The sequence below is a fragment of the Sphaerodactylus townsendi genome, linkage group LG03 (assembly GCF_021028975.2).
Source record: "Sphaerodactylus townsendi isolate TG3544 linkage group LG03, MPM_Stown_v2.3, whole genome shotgun sequence".
Lineage (NCBI taxonomy): Eukaryota > Metazoa > Chordata > Lepidosauria > Squamata > Sphaerodactylidae > Sphaerodactylus > Sphaerodactylus townsendi.
In genome coordinates, this window is record NC_059427.1 from 31,664,847 (window position 1) to 31,684,378 (window position 19,532).

The 19,532-nt window shown below is 42.3% G+C and overlaps 1 protein-coding gene across 1 annotated transcript in view; it reads left to right on the forward strand.

The window, feature by feature from the left end:
• SLC25A26 (solute carrier family 25 member 26) overlaps positions 1-19,532 on the forward strand; it is a 132,996-nt gene that overhangs the window by 17,883 nt on the left and 95,581 nt on the right. Inside the window, exons 4-5 of the mRNA XM_048491712.1 lie at positions 6,270-6,374; positions 8,977-9,024. Coding sequence (XP_048347669.1) covers positions 6,270-6,374; positions 8,977-9,024 — 153 coding nt within the window. The remainder of the gene's footprint in view (positions 1-6,269; positions 6,375-8,976; positions 9,025-19,532) is intronic.

Below are 19,532 nucleotides of genomic sequence, written 5' to 3' on the forward strand. Positions count from 1 at the left end.
AAGTGTTCCGGAAGCTTTTTATTAATATTAGTCTTAGCCATAACCTTGTTGCAAATGGTATTCTGAGGAAAGGCACTGACTCTCTGAATAGTACTCCCTTATTGTCAAACAATAACTTGCGCGGTTCGTGCCCAGACTGTAACTGCGGCTGCATCTGGAAATAATCTCATTAATATTTCCTTTCTTAGCCAACACTATAAATCAGAAGGTGGCCCATTAATGGTTACGTGTGTATGCTCATTTGTAAGCTGAATTTTCCAGAGTTCATTACCAAGTTTTCCTCCTCTTCTATGCTTCTTCTCGGAATTGGCCCTATATGCAGAATTATCTTCTGCTTTTTATGCTGTTGGTATGTTCATCCTAGTTGTAAGCTTTCAGCCTGACAGGCCATTTCAGTGAGTTTGATTCCATTTGGTAAAATGTGTGGGCTTCTCAGGAGAAGTTAACAGAAATGGACTGGGTGTTGCTGAATGACCTTGTCACAAGTCAACTTGTTCAACCTGTTTTACAAAACAACATTATAATATGAGCATTTAATGTTTTTCCCAATTAACTGGTATTTCCAGCTCTTTTGATAGCCTGATTTAGAAAGAGACAATGATTCTTACATTTATCCAGCCCGTTTCAAATGTTCAGAATCTTTCATGTGCCTCACTCATCCCCACAAATGGCCCTCAAAACAAGGCCAATATTTAGGGTTCTCAGGTGCCTGCTAATGGTAGGCAATCTCCTGCCAATTCCTGTTGCCAACCCTCACCTGTTTGGTGAGTGGAAGCAGGCCAATCGAAAGGGGGAGAGCAATTGGGGTGTGAAATGACGTCACTTCTAGTGCAATGCAGAATCACTGGCATCTCATGGGGGATGCTGTATGACTCTCCCCAAAACTTTGTGGAAACCATAGAGTTTTTGGAACAAGTGCTAGAGTGACTCTCAGCCCCCCCCCCCCCCGTGTGATGCTGGCACTTCTTCATTCTGCTAGAAATGACATCATTGCGCACACACTGTACTCTCACCCCTCCCCTTCCAAGATGTCTCGCTGATTTCCAGGAGAAACCGGGCAGCCCTGCCAATATTTTTATCCTCCACATAGTTAGTTTGGGGGAGATCACTTATGCGTTTGCACAGGTGTCAAACTCGTGGCCCTCCAGATGTTATGGACTACATTTCCAATCATGCTGGCAGGGGATGATGGGAGCTGTAGTCCATAACATCTGGAGGGCCACAAGTTTGACACCTATGTTGAAAGCTTCACCACAATTTAACTTCTTGATTAGGTTCTTTCCAATACTGCTGCAAGCCATAGTCTCAATTGTAAGACTTTGTTGTTGTTTTTAATGGACACAACTGGCAGATGTGTTTTACGGCAATTGCCAACCTCTTATGAACACTAGATGGCAGTATTACTGCATTTATGGAAACAAATGCATATTTAGGGAAAAGGACGAGCCCTAATTAATTAGTTTAGGAATATTTGAATCTGAAAAGCAAATACGTATAGAAAATTTGAGATGAATCTAACGTATGTTTTTGCCAGATGGTATTTGTAAGAAGATGACACTTAGGTTCTCCGGAATGTTGTTTTTCCTGCGCACCGTGTGTGTGCAGCATGCATGAAAGAGAGCATCTTGCCAATTACTTATGTGTGTGATGTTCCGTTGATTGCTTGACAGGGAAGATGAACAAGCTCGTAAGCCCGTCTTGCTGCTAAAGTAGAGGCAAAATCAGATTCCATGTAACTTTACATGTATCTGAACACATTTCAACTCAGCCTTTGTTTCAATCCCTGGTTAGTACTTTGTAGAAATATGTGTAGAAAATCGGAGGTGACTCCAGCCTTTACTTCAAGCCCTAATTAATATTTTGTGGAGATACTTAACGCTAAGCAAAAATCTGCAGTCTGTTATCGATGAAATGGCGGCCTTCAGTTTTTGAGCCACAAAGCTTTCTTTTTCAGTGTTCTGTGTCAGCAGTATATATTGTGGCAGGAGAAATGGCATGAACAGACAACAGTTGCACCGTAGCATAGTTAGTCTGTGTGTCTGTGTCTTGTGTGGAGGACCATTTCATGATGTACCCCACAGGGATTGGTGTGCTTACACTAATAAGCTGGCAGAACCTGTTACCTTGGTGAACTTGTAAGTCATCTTGTGCCCGTCCTTTGTCTCTTCCCGACCACAGTGTCGCTTGCCTGAAAGTAAGTTAATCTTAATTTTAAAGCAATCAGAGGCTTTTTTTTACCGGGGGAGGGGCTCGATATGGGTGACCTTCCCCCTCCACTGCCACCAAAACTGTCACTGCCCCCCCCTTTGTCTCTCTTCCCCCCTCCCCTTTTTCTCTGCATGGAGGATACACTACTGAGTATTAGTTTGTGTGAACAAGATCTTGGGGTTCAGGTGGACAGTAAGTTAACTATGAGCAGTCAATGTGATTCAGCGACAAAAAAGGCTAATGCGATCTTGGGGTGTATCAATAGGGGCATAGCATCCAGATCACGAGAAGTTTGGGGGCACAGTTTGAGGGCTTGCCCAAGGAGCCATTGTTGCCTACATTTCTTTACACATATAGAAGCAAACAAGAAGTGATTTTGAATGCTTAGGAAGTATGAAGATTGATGTGGAGGAGTTCTGTGACTTTCCCTACTGATCAGGGCATCAGGAAGTTGTAGAGTGGTATTTTATGCCGGGTTGCATCCTCTAAGCCTATTGAAGTCAGTGGGCTTAGAAGAGTGTGTGTCATTCCACTTAGGTTGCCACTGTGATGCTTATTATATTTCCAGTGAATAGGAGACGTATGGCTTTCATATTTCAGACCTGTCAAGAATTAAGATTGGCTTGTGTCGTATCATTGACTGTGAAGTGCATATGCAAAACTAATATACCAAATCCGGAGTTCAGATACGCAATGAAAATGTCACCCCTTCTGTTTGGGATGCCTATGAGAACACGATGCCCCGTACCACAAGCCCAAAAACAGACCTTTGGGATGACATTAGCTTTTTTTACCACTATGTGCGATGCTCTCTCTCTCTTTTTGTTCCTGTGCAGTGAAATATTCCCTTGTAGCTCAAATTCAAATCCAGAAGACATCAAAGTGTAATATGAAACAAAATGGAAGGCACTGCAAGTGTCTGGGCGATAATAGAGAGAGACGCTTTGCTTTGTAGCTTCTGCTCTCATGCCAAAATTGCTGCGCCACAGAAGTCAGGAAGCCACAGTTGGGTTCTTTGGATCCCCTCGGTAGGTTAGATTGTTTTTCATCTGCAATATTTCTAAAGTCTTTTTTCTTCCAGCATTAAGGAATAATATTAAAAAAAACCCCTCTCTATTATAAGGACATTGTGTGTTATGAAGTGTGAAGTTCCATAAATATTTATTCCAGGCTACAATAAAAGAGTTGATTGTTCTTATTTTCTCAGCCATATTGGGGTCATTTTGTTGTTTTTGACCACTGGGAGTAAAGAGAACACACCAGTTCGTACCTTTTTAGGATGACATTTGGATATTGGCACTTCTCGGGCGCACTCTTGACAAGTTTATAAATTGGCTTCGTTTTACAAAGGCTTCAAACTTTGCAACAAAGGAAGTGTCTGGACTAACAAATAAGATCCTACACCTTGCTGGGCAGTTTATACTGCATGGCATAGGCTTCTAATATGCTGTTTCTAAAATGTGATGGCCGCAGGCAGTCCTTTTCGTTGTGTGGGTGGATCCTGTTGAACTCAGTAGGTCTTGTTTCTGAGCAAATGCATAGGATCAGATTTATTTCTTTCATTTCTATAACATCTAGACTAGAAAAACTCACACTATGAAGGAGCAGCATTGTTTAGATCTTGCTGTAGGCCAGTTGTATATTAGCAACATGCATGAATTTGGGCTCAGCTATAAGGAGCCCCAGGAATGGGGCTCCAAACCAAAATCCTTAAAGTCATGCATGCCCCCCTCCTATTCTAATTGTAATTGTGACAGGAGATTGGGGGGTGTTAGTCATTTTGGTCATTTCAGATTGGGAAAGGGATGATGGAGGAAAGGCTTGCTAGCCCTCTTGGGTAAACGTACAGGCATTGAAAATTAACGGGCAAATAGTGACTCCTTTGGGGATCTTTCGAATCAGAAAAATGGTGTGGGAAGGAAGACTTCATTCCCACTCCCTGTGGCCATGACTGCCCAATGACATGTGGGATTTATTTTTAAACAAAATAAGTCCTAGATGTTCTTCTAAAGGAACTTGTAGCCTTACACACAGAGCTGACCCTTAATTTGTTGTGCACTTGATATTACATCTTTGTTTTCATTTTGATAACAAATCGTCCTCCAGGACTATCTCCTTCTGGATCTTTGTTGTGTGCTCCGTGCTGGTTAGAGTTGATGGCGCCAACTGGCATAGCTGCTATTTTCTTTCAGTAATTTGTAGAGAGGCACAGATCAGTAACTTGGAAGAAGAATTCACTGTTGAGTAACAACCAACTCATAGTGATCCCAGCAAAGGAGTATTCTAGGCAAGAGTGAAAGAAATGTGGTTGGCTATTGCCTTCCTCTTTATAGCAACCCAAGTCTTCCTTGGTGGTCTTCTTAAGTACCAACCAGGGCCAAACTCTGCTTCGCTTCCAATCTCTTACAAGTTCAGGGAGCGCTGTGCTTTTCAGGCCTTAAAGCTTATAGAGTTGCTAGAAATAAAAATCTCCTCCTAGATACTGACACTTCTAAGTCATAGAATGTTCTTTTCAATACCATGCTGTTGCTTCTTCCCTTCCCTTTAGCAGACTCATTCCTGGAATTATACATCTACCCGGTGAATTTGTGCAGCTGATTTAATGCTAGCTAACATTTCTTGAGTATTGTTACAGAGGGTGCTGGTCTGCAGTAGATTCGAATGGCCAGAGCGCCTTAGAGACCAGCAACATCTTTGGCGTATAACCTTTCAAGAGTCAAAGTTCCATTCATCAGATATGATTTCTGAAGTATGTAATTGGCTCTACGCTGAATACCGCATTGGTAGTCTCTCTCCTCCCTGTGGAGCTTACAGTTTGAGGCTACAATTCCGTGCACGTTTTTGGTGACTAAACCCCATTGAATTTAGTGAGCGTTAACATTCAGAGCATTGGGCTATGCGTCAGAAGGACAGGGCGGAGGTGAACAGAGGGCATCACCGGCGCATACTAGTTATATTCTGTGATCTCCTTGGGAAAGCATTTGGTTTTTAATGGGAATCATGGTAATTTTGCTTAGGAGCATCAGCTTCTGATTTTTTTTACCCCCTGAACCTCGAACATGGATACTTCTCCAGTATAGCCAATTCCGCACAATGCTAGAATTGTAGTCTGTAGTCCTCTGTAGTCCTAGTCTATAGTTTATACAGTGTAATAGTTCATCTGGTCCTTTGAGCAGCAGTGGCTTAGTGGTTAAGAGTGGGTGTACTCTAATCTGGAGGAACTGGGTTTGATTCCCCTCTCTGCCACTTGAGTTGTGGAGGCTTATATGGGGAATTCAGATTAGCCTGTATGCTCCAACACATGCCAGCTGGGTGACCTTGGGCTAGCCACAGCTCTTTGGAGCTCTCTCAGCCCCACCCACCTCACAGGGTGTATGTTGTGAGTGGGGAAGGGCAAGGAGATTGTAAGCCCCTTTGAGTCTCCTTACAGGAGAGAAAGGAAGGATATAAATCCAACTCTTCTTCTTCTTGATGTAGCATTCCTAGTTTTGTTGCTTCAGTTCAGTAAGATTGATGCTGGGCGATTATGTGGGGTGGACTTGAAATGTGTATCGCACCTGGCTTCACTGAGAGCTTCTTTGCTGGTGGGGTTGAAACTGTTTCAGCAAAAGTTAGTTTGGTTTTTTATATTCTGCATCTCCTCAGTGCGTTGAATATATGAGATAAACTATTTGCATGTTCTCATTCTTGGTCTCTCGTTCATGTACGCTCTCTCGTGGTCACTAGATGGTGCTGCTTACCCATATTATCTTTGAGAAAGAAAGTAAGGCCCACAAATAGTTCCAGAGTATGCTATCGAAAGCTACCAGATTATGTGCCAGTACTGGAAGGGTGCATATTGTCAATCACTTTTGGGGGGAAGATTTCACCAGTAATTCCTTTATTTGAATCAAATCTTTTCTTTATGGGTGCAACTTTTGACCAACATGCATGTTTCTTTCAAAGCTCGGGTATCATGCCTGGTTAAAAAGGGAAAAGCAATAAGCAGAAACTGTTGATGTGTTTAGAAACATGCTGGCATGTATGTGCATCTTACTGAAGTTTTATGCTTTTCTTTTCAGGTTGCTTGTTTGATACGGGTTCCATCTGAAGTTGTGAAACAAAGAGCACAGGTTTCTCCCTCTTCCAGTACCCTACGGATCTTTTCCAGCACTGTTCGTGAAGAGGTGAGACCACAGAAGTATTCTTTTAGTAAAGGATAGCTTCTGAATCATAGGTGGTTTCTGCACATGCAGGCTTGCGGGCTTGCATTGGCATGATTGAGGCCGATGCCAGCCCTGGGGCCGTTCGCATGAACGGCCCAACAGGCTGCGTGGCTGGCGGAGCACGCTCCGCACAGCTGCACAGCCCCCTGAACAGTGGCCTACCTTTTCCCTGCCTTTCTTTGCTCTGAGGAGGGAAGGGGACACGACCCCTGGCCAGAGCGATGGCTGAAGCGACGGAGGCAAGGAGGCGTGTCCCCTTCCCTCCTCAGAGCGACGAAAGGCAGGAAAAAGGTAGGCAGCTGTTCGGGAGCATCACGGGAATACGCCGGCTTCCACCCGCTGCTGTTCGCTCAGCAACGGGTGGCAACCAGCGTATTCCAAAAAACTCGCCCCCCGAGCGAGTTTCGGAAGCGGCGGCTTCACGCCTCTTCAGGGGAGCCAGGACGAACAGTGCCCCAGGGACCGTTTTTTCCCCGTCCCTGGAGCGCTGTTGTTTCCCTGTGCGGAAACCGCCATAGATGCCGGCGGAGTGTTAGACTATCATTTGGCCTGGAGAAAAAAATCAGTTCTCCAAGTTCTTCTTCCCCTACATCTTCAAACTCCCAGCTGATCTCCTGTTGCTGCTGCTGTTCTGCTCAGAGAAATTCCTAGGTTCATCCTACCCTAGTTAGTCATTATGCCAGTCTTGAAGGAACTAGTTGTAGTGCCGGTAGTAATGTGTTCAGAACTGAAGAGAAAATAAACAGGGTATGCTCATCTTTTGGCAAGGCCAGACATAAACTGTGGAAACTTCTCTGCTTCTGAAAAAGAAATTTGAAAGCTGATCTGTAATAAGTCACTAAATAAGTACAGTGCTGTGGATTGAGTCTGTAATTCAGTTATCATCCACATGCTTAAACAGCAGCCTGTTAAGGCACTGAAAACCTTCTGACAAAGAATTGAGGAGAAGTTTACCTGGGTAAATGGAAAAGCAATCAAACAACTGTGAATTCAGTGACTTTTAAGGCATCCTCATAGTATTTAGTGTTCCTCAACTCTTCCATGACTTATACTGCATTGCTATCCTTTCCCCTGCTTATATGGGAGGGAAAATAGCTTTATCTTCGTGGGTTCACCCATTCAATGAACTACAGTTATAGGTAAGTGCAACACTGGGTTAACCTTGCTCTAGATGGCTAGGGAAGGCTTCATTGAAAATGCTGATGTCCTCCTTAGAACATAAGAACAAACCAGCTGGATCAGACCAGAGTCCATCTAGTCCAGCTCTCTGCTACTCGCAGTGGCCCACCAGGTGCCTTTGGGAGCTCACATGCAGGATGTGAAAGCAATGGCCTTCTGCTGCTGTTGCTCCCGAGCACCTCCTCTCTGTGAGTTGCTTTACACAGGACATTTCCATACACTGTAGGAGTAAATGTCTGTGTTAATGGAAATAGCATCTATTAGAAAGCCAGAATCCAAAGTTGCTTCTAATCAGTGTGAGTGCAACAAAACAGACATACCCTGTTTCCTCACACGATAGTGTACATGTGTATTTTTCCTACATGCAGATTATCTCCATGGTCTCAGGGGCTGCTTCCCGTATTATGGTTTGGAGATGAGGAAGCACTTTTGGGAGTCACTCTTGTGACTAAAATTATGATGATTGAAGAACCTGTGCATGGCCTGTGTACATGGTGTGCTGGCATACAAATTAGGCAAACAAGTTGAGCAAACAAATGTTTCTCAAACTGGCATTTTATTTACAGAAGGGACCAGTGATGAGTGCGAGCATATGACTCGATAGGCATCTGGAAGTAACCTAATCTGTGTACTGTGGGAAAAAAAGTTTCCAGGCCTGGCCAGTTTTTTTTTACTAAATCGTTAGGAAAAGGTGTCACTGTCTGTCTCAGGCTCACTTGGCTATACTCATCCTGGTCTAGCCTGTTTTTTGCATTGTAATTGGCGGGAGGTTCTACTGACTGTAAAGAAGACATCTAAAACTGCCCATTTTTTCCTCATGTTTCTGTTTTTGAAACAAAGATGTATCACCAGCAAGCATGAGGGCTACAAAACACTCCCCCCAATGTATTTTAAAATGTACCCCCCCCCCCCCCAAATCTGGAAGGATATTTCTTCTGAGAGGCCTATTGATTCACTTGATTTCAGGTGACCTCCAGCCTCAAAATCTCAGTTGCTCTATTTCTGTATTTGGAATGGCTGATGGCTCTGGATGTTAGCTATGCCTTTCAAGCATTAAGGGTGGCAAGAATGAGATAACACTCTTCTGCGTCTTCCTGCTCATCTAACATAATAATGAGATATATTATCCCTTCGATGTGCAGCTGTAACTGATTACCCTTAGTAGCCGTTAAACAAGTTTTGAGAGTGAGGATAAAGCTCTCCTGCGTCGGTAAAGCTGGGATGGCAATATATAGTGTGTTTATAATCAATATTGTCAATTTGTTAGAAGCCTGGGCATTCTCCTCAGTAGAGCTGTAATACCTGCCATGTAATTATCAGTAAATTGCAGTCTTTGCTAACATAATTCCTGATAGCTGAAGCTTTCTTTTGTTGATTTTTGCAGGGTGTTCTTGGACTTTATCGAGGTTATAAAAGTACGGTATTAAGAGAGGTAACCGTCCTTGTTTTCTTCTTGTACCTGCTTAAAATGTTATGTGTCTTTGAATGCGGTTGAATTATTTTTCCCCTGGACGTGTTAAGGTGATAATAGAACTGAAATAAAATGGTGAGATTATAGAATTTTAATGTGTAGGTATGCTCGCTGAACCCTGATGGAACTGTTTCGTGCCTTAACAGGAGGAAAGGCCAAACCGGGTTTACTTTTGATTCTGTTCCACCTTTAAATCAATTTTTACCCAATATACTTGGGGTTTTACCCATTGGTGTCATTGCTACTCTGGCTGACTTTCAACCTTGGCCATTGAAATGTAGTGGTTTCTTTTAGAGAGGGAGGAAAGGGCTGGCAAATAAGGAGGTTGTGATAGGCTGGATCTCTCTGCTTCCTTCCCACCTATGGGTTGAAAAAAGGATTCACTTACCAAGTTTGCCATGTCTACCCATTGCTCTCAGCAAGGGATAAAGCACACTGTGCCAGGAACAATGCCACCCTAGCCAGAGCTGTAACTCCAAGGGTGTGTGTGTGGGCGCGCGCGCGCGATGCACCGTGCGTGTGCCCATGTGGGGGGGGTGGTGGTGGTGGTGATGAGGGTGTTCCGGTGCAGGATGGGGGCATTCGGGGGCGTTCCAGGACGGGGGCAGAGGATGCACCGGTGCATTGGGGGCTTTTCCCCCTTGCTACACCTCTGACCCTAGCAGTGTTATGTAGCTTAAGGTATTGTAGGAAGAAGAGCATCCAGGTTAGTAGAGAAGGCCTTTCACGGCTGACTCTTGAAAGCCTGACCGCAAGATTTCCATGTAGCCCAGCAGTTACTACACTAAAGCCAAATGTGGCACTTTTGTTTTAAGCAGAACAGTGGATTGAATGCCTTTGCAGCTTCTTATCCATTCATTATCTCCCCGTCCCCAGTTTGCCGGTGAAGAAACTCATTAAGGAACTAGTTAGGATTTAATCAAAGCCTGATCTTTTTAGATCATTTATATCTCCCCTTTTTACTCTTTACATAGAACCCCAGGTGGCTAATAACTGCAGCTATTCACAAGTATCATAATAAGGTCTAAAAATGGCATTAGTTGAAGATAATAAAAAGTAGCCATACAAACAAAAAGCAGAAGTAACATCCCAGAAGCCAAACGCTTACCCCCTCTTCAAATGCTTTTCAAAGTAGGAAGGTTTCAACCAAACATTGGAAGTAGGGAGTGAGGAGACCAGGTGAGTCTCTTGAGACATAGAGTCCCACAATCTGGGCCCAATTGCTAAAGCAGCCTCATCCAATCGCTTAGCCGTCAGGAGAGCTGAGATTTGCTGATATTCAAAATGTTTGTGCCTCCATGCAACAATTTTTGCATAGTTTACAGTTAAATTTACTTTCTAATAACATTGGATGAACCCCGTTGAGGGCAGAACTGATCTGAACAAAGAGTCTGAGATTACATTTCCAAAGCAAGAAGAGAGGTGTCTCAGAAATCTGTGTCACCAGGTATAGCTGGCCTGTATTGTTGGAGACATCTATGGGATTTCTTCCTCCAAAAATTCAGGGTGTTTGCTTTTCAGCCTTAGCGTGGATGTGGCTTGCCACAGCTGGTTTTGCAAAGGGCAAGAGTGGCTTACAAACAGGCCTTGGCTGATGTGATATTTCAGATTTGGGAGCAGCATGAGTGCAAGGGGATGCCAAAATCCTCAGCAAGATTTAAGGGCCACACGGCACTATTAAAAAGCATTTGTTTGTGGCTAACTTTTCAGTTTTGGAACAAGCTGCAACTCTTCCTAGTAGCTACCTTTTCTGTGAAAACTTGGAGCTTGGTAAAACTTGGAAGCAAATAGACAACCAATGCATGGGTCTACGGAGGCCGAAAAAATGTACCTGTGCTCTAGAATGTTTGACAACTGGTACATCAGAGGATGTTGGTGGTATCAGTCATGCTAGAGAGGAATGTGCCTGACAGTGTTCATCCAGTCAGTGGGTTTAGAAGAGTTAGCTCCCCCATTTTTATAGTGGGAGGATTATGGGGCTTTAGGGAAACAATTTAGATTAAAAACGATTGTATGTTCAGAAAAATTCAATAAACAACAAAAGTAAAAATGTAAAAATTCTCGGATAAAATACCAGTTCTGCTCATGGCTCTGAAATCTTTCTTTCATGCATTTTGGACAACTACTTCAGGCTGAAATAAAACGACAAAGGCCTTTGTAAATACCATGGTATAACATTGAGAATTCCACATTTAGTATAGCTCCAGGACTGGGAGAATGTTGATCGTAACTTTCTTTGTTCTGGCATCTCCAAAGTGTCTCAAAAATTAGTTATTTGTGCCGAGAGGTGATACATCACCTGCTATTTTCCCAACAAAACCCCCTCTATCGCTTCATCCTGTACTTATTTTCTGCCTCACTAAGCACATGTTACTTGTTCAGATTTCATCTGGTTGTAAGGGGGGGCGGGGGAAGGGGCAACAAGGCTTTTGATTTCTCTGAGGAGTTTGGAATAAATGAATAACTGCCACTGCCAAAGAATACTGATTTTTCTTTTACGTACTAACAGATAAAAACACACAGCGACAACTGGATGGCATTCTCTCTTTAAAATGTGTTTTGACATGTGTCAGGGTGGTAATTAATTTCCAGGCGGGTCTCTTAGCACAGTAGGTGACCCCGCTGAGGGAACTTTGTTTACTCAAAATGGCAACGCTTTGTTGGAAATTTAATTGGGGCCTTTTCCATTATGTGTATTCATAAATGTTCTTTCAGAACCAATTTCAGTTGAAATATTGCTTTTTTTGGAGCGTCTGCCTTGATAGAACGAGTAACAGATTATTGTTGAATGAAATGTGGCTTCACTTTGGAATGAAACAAATCAAAAATGATCAGTTGTTCATGGATTTTTTACAGATGTCATGAGTTTAGTTCTAAGTTACGCCCCTCATCTTTTTTTCCACAGTAAATATTGCTCTTGTGTTCTTTGTCTGAATAGAATAAGCCAATTAAGCATGCAGTCATAAAAATCTACAATTTTATTCTCAACGTGCCATGAACAAACTATTCCTGCTGTCCTAGTTTATCAGAAGGGCTTGCTGTGTCCAATGTACGGCACTGTTTAATTATTGGATATATCCCTGTATTCTTTGTATGTTTGGTTCAGAGGTCATGGGACCTTGGGGCTACTTCCAAAAGTAATAGTATTCTGTGTCTCATAGTATTTTGAAGTTTTTTGCTATTTTCCTCTTCCTTTGAAGGGACCAGCCGCTGACGGTGCCCCCCCCCTTTTTCGGCTCTTTACATCTGGGCCCTTTTTCATCTAATGGGACTCGCCGTCCCTCCCTCTTGGGGGAGGATTTAAAAAATGGGATTTTGTTGGACGCCTCTTATTATTCTTACTGCTATTTTTAAAGGTTTTAGCAATTATATTTATAACTGTATTGAGATTTTATGCTGTACACCGCCCGGAGCCCCTCGGGGATGGGGCGGTATAAAAATCTAAATAATAAATAAATAATAAATAAATATTACTGTGGTTGTAAGATGCTTTGGGGGTTCTTAGATCAAAATCACAAGGTAGGACTTAAAAATGAATGAATTTTCCTCAGATCATCGGATACAATATGTAGCATGTAGAGAAAGCTTGAGATCTGTTGTCATTGAGGTACATGTTTCTTTGCCCCTGCTTCGAGGTGGCTGCTCAAGTGGAATTAATGACCAGGGAAATCCATAATATGGAGACTTCACATGCTTTAGAGTTTATAGTTCTAGAGCAGTGGTTCTCAACCTGGGGGTCGTGACCTCTTTGGGGGTCGAACAACCCTTTCACAGGGGTTGCCTAAGACTCTCTGCATCATCTGTAAAATGGATACCTGTTAGGGTTGGGGGTCACCACAACATGAGGAACTGTATTAAAGGGTCGCAGCATTAGGAAGGGGGAGAAGAAGAGATACAGACTTGCACTAGTCCTAGGTGGTAACATTTTCCGAATTGTGATGCTGCTGGTGTTTTGTTTCCCGGGCTTAGTATGTCAGACCTCTGAAGCCAATATTACCTGTTCTAGGATAATTGACTCGGAATATAATGAAATATCATTTAAGCATCCTAAATGATGTCCTGCTTCTCTTCATAACCCAATCTTGTTCAGATGGAGCGACATGAAAATGGACATTGGACAGTGGGAACTCCAACCTTATAAAGTAGAACCCTCAGTTCTCAATGCTGCTAGTAACAGTGTCATCAGATAGCAATACAAAGAGAAACCATGGGAGAGATATGGAACCAGGTGACAACATCTCTAAGATAAATTGTAGTTGTGGAGATTCTTCTTTCTTGGGTCATTTGTGGAGATTCCTACTTTTTGGGCCTTTCTTTGGACCTTTTTGAGCAACGTGAGTTTATACTGATAAGGGCCGTCATTCAGGGGAATCATGAATTCTTTCTGTAACAGTTCGGTGATGCGTTGGCAATACCGCAACTCCTCGGCTTGAAGGTTTATGCAGTAAGCTGAGCTGGGCTTTTCAGTTCCTGTAGAATTCATTTTATTAACTATGACCAAGGAGAACATCTGTTAAAATTCCATTATGTTTAGTTCATGGGAAAAGTAGGGAATCCCTCCCCCAATCCTGAATTCCCTTAGCATTTTTTTAAAAGAAAGAAAATGAAGTCTTTTAACAGATGTCTGAATAGAACATTATAATGAATGAAAATATAACTTCCTTTAAAGCAGTTGTTGAACAGCAGTTTTTATCCTAATTTATTGCAAAAGAATTGACTCTGTGTAGAAGGGTTGAAATTAAGGCTGATGATTCTTCTTGTTGGGTTCAGTTGTTTGCTGCTTTGCTGTGCATTTGTGGAAGGGCCTTTTAAAATCCTTTCTCCATTTGACTCGTGAGATTTGTAAGTATTGGGAAACACAGTGAAAATGGAAAAAGGAAATCTTGCTCAGCTCTGTTGACCTGTACATTGGGTTTCACTTGTTTGCATTCAGTCTTGTGTGCTTTTTGGTAGAAATACATCTAGAGAGGCTTTCTTTGTAATATTAATCAAGGCAGCTGTTACCATTTTGGCTGACATCAGGAACTAAGCAGCAGCCCTTTGTAACCGAAAGGTCGAATCTTCTGTCACTGCAGCTAAGCAGTGATCCCTGTGCAACATTTCTTACACCATCCATAAGATTTTGATTTAATCTTCTGAATACATGCATGTAGGATAGCTACAGCAGAATGGATCACCTGGGATGATCCCATGAGCAAGATCTTATCCTGATTATGAAATCTGGTATTTTTTTGTAGCCATTCCGTTTAAAAATATTGTTTTTCCATACGTGAAGCTTGTCAGTCATCGTTCTTTTAATTTAATTTAATTATTTTTTTAAATTTAACTGTCATGCTGCCCTATCCCTTGTAGGCTCAGGACAGCTAGCAGCATATCAAAATTACAATATAAAACATGGGTCCAAAAGACCACATACACTTCAACATAAAAAAAACATTAAAAATCCATTAAAAACCCAGATAGCAATTTGATTATTATCTGCTTTTATCCCATACCTGCCCTCATACAAACTTCACTGAGGGAACAGGGAAGAGGTAAGCTTAGATCAGTGATGGCGAACCTTTTCAAGACCGAGTGCCCAAATTGCAACCCCAAATCTGCTTATTTATTGCAATGTGCCAACACTGCAATTTAACCTGAATACTGAGGTTTTAGTTTAGAAAAAATGGTTGGCTCTGAGGCGTGCATTACTCAGGAGTAAGCTTGGTGGTAGTCGGTGGCTTTGCTTTGAAGCAACCATGCAACTCTTCCAACGGGTGAATCACGACCCTAGGAGGGTTTACTCAGAAGCAAGTCGCATTGCCAACAAACGAGCTTACTCCAGGTAAAGGATTGCACTTTAGTTCTTCGCATGAAAATCAGTGGGGTTTAACAGCACTTAACAGGGTTACCTATACTGCTTCCCCAAAACTAGGTCTTAGGTTTAATGCTAATAATCGAGCCCAGCGGCCCAGGCCAACCTAGATGTGGGAGGGGGGGCACTCTGTTTGCGCGTGCCATAGGTTCGCCACCACTGGCTTAGATAGTAGCTGCCTCAACATATGCCTAGTGGAACAGCTCCATCTTACAGGCCCTGTGGAACTGCATCAAGTCCTGCAGCTAGTAAGTCCTCTGAGAACTTTCTCGGCCCCTGCAGAGGGAGGCAGTGGCAAACCACCTCTGAATGTCTCTTGCCTTGAAAACCCAACGGCGTCACCACAGGTCAGGTGTGATTTGACAACACTTTCCACTGCCAAGCGATTGTGAGACAACTGCAAACAATGCATCATGTAATTAGGAAGAGTTACATTATCCATTACAGAGGAATGATAAATATGAATTCTGGAGGGGAAGGTGAATTGGAATTGCTTCCAGGAAAAATTTGGTTCCAGTTCATAGAATATCTGCTTTCTCCCAGACACACTCAGATGCGGCTTTGCAAATAACAGGGTTTGGAAATTGATTGACTCGTTTATGTTTATGTTTATTCAGTTTAACACCCTGTACCCTTAAAACTGTTCATTTTTTTCTTCATAAAAGTAGTGGAGGTTTTTGTTTTTGGTGTGTGTTTGTGTGAATTGAAGTTTAAAACTAAAATTGGATTTGTGGCTGAGATGCTGCCTTTCTCTGGGGAAAGAACTTGTGTAATTGGAGCAGATGCTTAGGGGACAGTGATCCCCTTAAAACGTATTTTACTTTCCCTACCCCTATTCCCACAATAGAAATAAATGCCAACATTTCTTAATTTATTTTTCAGACATTTTTATGTCCTCGGAAAGGTACGAGGAAGATCAGGCAGCAAAGTCTTGATTCATGACATAGTACTGCCCTTCATGGAATTGTATTGGTGCTGAGACCGGGTTCTAACTCTAGCACTAATGTAGCAGCAGCCTTGGTACTACTATACCAGCAGATTGTTTCTTACAGTTGCATTACAATGTGGAACGCTGGCGGGAACAAAACCGAGCTTCAAAGAAGTGCCTCAAGAGCTTCTGTGAGCCACTAAGTTAAGAAACCCAGGTTGTTAGTGGTGCATTTTAATCTTTTCTTCTAGAACAGACCTACATAGTCTCTGATCTGTTAAGCTGAACATACATTCTGATCTGTTAACCTGATACAGCCGAACATACATTTTACCTGTATCTTGGCCTGCCCTCACTGTTTGCACAGTCCTAGTCAAGGAAAAAAACCTGGAAATTCCTGATATGTATCTACAGATGTTGTCTGATCATTTGACTGTGTAATGTACAATACATAACTTTATGCTTTTGGTCCCTGTGTCAAGTGTAGGATGCTGGTCTAGTTGTCATGATGGTGCTGGTTTGAATGCGGTTGAAACCACATTAGAGCCCTGGCATTTGTTTAGTCAAACCAGCTTTTAATCTAGCTTAGATTTTATCCACACCTGAGCAATCTTTCCTTGGGATGGTGGGGCGTGGTTATGATCACACAACTGAATCCAAACACAGGGACCAGTTTTATATTGTCCTACTCCACTTGGAACCACACCTGTCAGGTTCTGTTTTCGAGCTACTGGCACAATCATTTCGTATTTTAAAATAACAGCCTAAAATGCATTGTCCAGTTAAAAACCTAGGCAAGATCATTGAGTCCTAGAAAGCCATAGTGTTTCATATTTTAAATAGGCTCTTAATATGGGGGAGGGAAACACATCTCACTGAAGACACCAGCCATAGGTGCAGGCAAACTAGTAGGAACAAAGACTACCAGACCATGGCCACACACCCCAGAAAATCCACAGCAGCCCAATTTAAATAATATTTTTATTTTCTAGATTATAGTAATATTTGCCCTTCATTTAGGTCAAGGGCAGTTTTCCGATTGCCTTCATTCTGATTAGATTTCAGTTAATTCTGGCGGTCTATTCACTTACTCCTAGCTTATTATTTTCTCCCTCAGGATTGAGGGTTTAGGCTCTTGTTAAGGAACCACAATGTTTGAAATTTTCAATTAATGCAGACTGGCTATATTAAAACCAGGAAAGGAATGTAGAGGTGAAGGCTATGATTTGGCCAGGTGGTGGTGGTGGGGTTTGGAAACCTTTTTGAGCATTAGGGATCTGGAACATGCGGCTCTCCAGATGTCCATGAACTATAATTCCCATCAGCCCCTACCAGCATGCTGACAGGGGCTGATGGGAATTGCAGTTCATGAACATCTGGAGAGCCGCAGGTTCCAGACCCCTGACATAGATGCTCCATTCAAAGGTTTTCAATGATACACTTATGAAAACCTTTGAAGGCACTAACGAAAGGAGAAGGATTGCTTCCATTTGACTCTTAGATTTATGAATTTATCAGGATTGAATGTGGTTGTCTATCATTTTGAAGATTTATTAGCCTGAGGTTGTGGGTGATCATAGCTCTGTCACAACATCTAAGTGAAATTATTTTCTGATTGAAAGTAGCATACTGCTAAGATGAGGAAAACTTTTAATTTCATCCACCCGACATCATCCTCACATTGATATTTATTCTGTCTCTGCTGCTTGTTTACTTCTTAGTGATTTCAGCATGATGAAAAGCCACTGCTGCAATATATAAATCAGATCATAGGTCTGTCTAATCCACTTCTGTCTCTTCTGATTGGCCGTTGCTCTCTAAGAAAGAAAAGTTCTAGTCCTGCAACTTGTATTCTTTAACTAGAGGTCTGGAGCTTTTTAATATGCAAAGTGTATGCTCTGTCAGTTATGGTCACTTTACAAAGAGTTTCCAAGACCAGTTCCTTTTCAAGGCCCAACTCTTCATCCATTTTGAACTTCAGTCCTTTTTAAAAATTGGCCTGTTTATTCAACCTAGTTTGTGGGAATTTCCTCAATGTAGAAAATGCAGGAATGTAGGGAATTTGGAAATAAGGTAGACATGATTTTCCCTTTCTTGAAATGGCTTGACAGCTGAAAAGACAATTTTAATAGTTATTTGTTTAGAAAATTTATGTGCTGCCTCTGCAGAGGCCTGCCTAAGGCAGTGTCTGTATAGCTTTGTATAGCAGGTGTTCATATTATAGTTGCAAACTATGTGTGACCACTAGAGGGGGCCAAGTGCCCATGTTTCATGTTTGTGGGTCCAAAACCAAAGCTTACATTGTCTAAGGTTTTTATATTTGATTCTTTAGAGAAGTCTGTACAAGCAACATTTGTGTTTCTCTGTTTCTGATAACAAAGTTTTATAGAGCCTATCTTAGGCTTGCATTTGTCAGGGTCTTTTAAAAAAAATTAAGTCAATTGATTTGTGTTTGGATTATTATGATTTTTCTGTTTGGTATTCAAGCAACTAAATTCACATGGGATGCAAATAAGTTGTATTCCAGGTCCTTAATGGACCAGCTGTGGACTAATTCAGTTTCACTTTGAAAGGCAAGTTGGATTATTCCCACCCACAGACACTCAACCTGTATTTTTTCTGTTTCAGAGGTGTGTCTCCTCAAGCCCAAAGTACGGGAGTATGCACATGCTACACCTGATGTAATGATGTGTGCAGATGTAACTCTCCCAGGCCTAGAAGCTCTCCAGATTAGCATAACATAAATCTCTCTGCCTCATGGTCAATCAAAGCAACTAGGAAAATTGGGGGGAGGGACAGAAAACTCAGAAGGGATTCCCTTCAGTGGGGCAGTTATATTTTGTCTCAGAGTGAAAGTGATGATATACAGGAGGGAGACTTCTATCTGATGCAGAGGAGTTCCCGGTGGAGGTTCTTAAACAATCTGTAAGGTTTTTTCAAACTTGAGGATTGCTAGTATCTCCTCCCTAAATTAATGGCTGCCTTAGGTCTTCTGTATATTTCTCCCAAGGAGGAGGCAGGTCCCCCCAATGATGCTGTTAATTTTACTTCATACTGGCCTACAGAAAGTGTTTCCACGCCCAGAATGTTTGGGGGAAACAAAGCAAGAATGGTTTAACCCTTCTCAAATACACACGTTCCCCTCCTTTATCAAGAAGATGCAAGCCTTTCATCACTTTATGAACTTTTACATGTCCCACTGGAGGATGCCCCAGTGTCTCCTTTGCAGTCCAGCAGTCTGTTACCTGAGAATGATGAAGGTTCCAGCTAGAATGCCCTGGATAAGAGATCAGAATGCACTATATAAAAAAAAAGCACCTGCCACGGCCATTAGAAGATCTGTTAATAGCTTGTGTCGTTTCCAGAGCAGCCAACAGATGACTCATCTAGAGGAAGAACAGAATTCTGAAGACTTCTTCCTGCACAGCAGATACCACCTTAGATTCTCTTATTTTCTTCTCAAGGGCTGTGTCCTGCTCAGTCGCTGCCAGATGCAAACTCCGGTTTTGTTTGTGCCAAATCAGTAGGCATTATCAAGCCATTGTGGCTTTAGAATTAGAACCCTCCCCGCTTTCAGGGGGATTTACTGTTTGGAAATCCACTGGACAAAGAGAGACATTAAAAGAAGAAATGCCTAGATATGTCCACTTGGATAGATGCCCATCAGGATCCCCTGGTAGAGCTCCC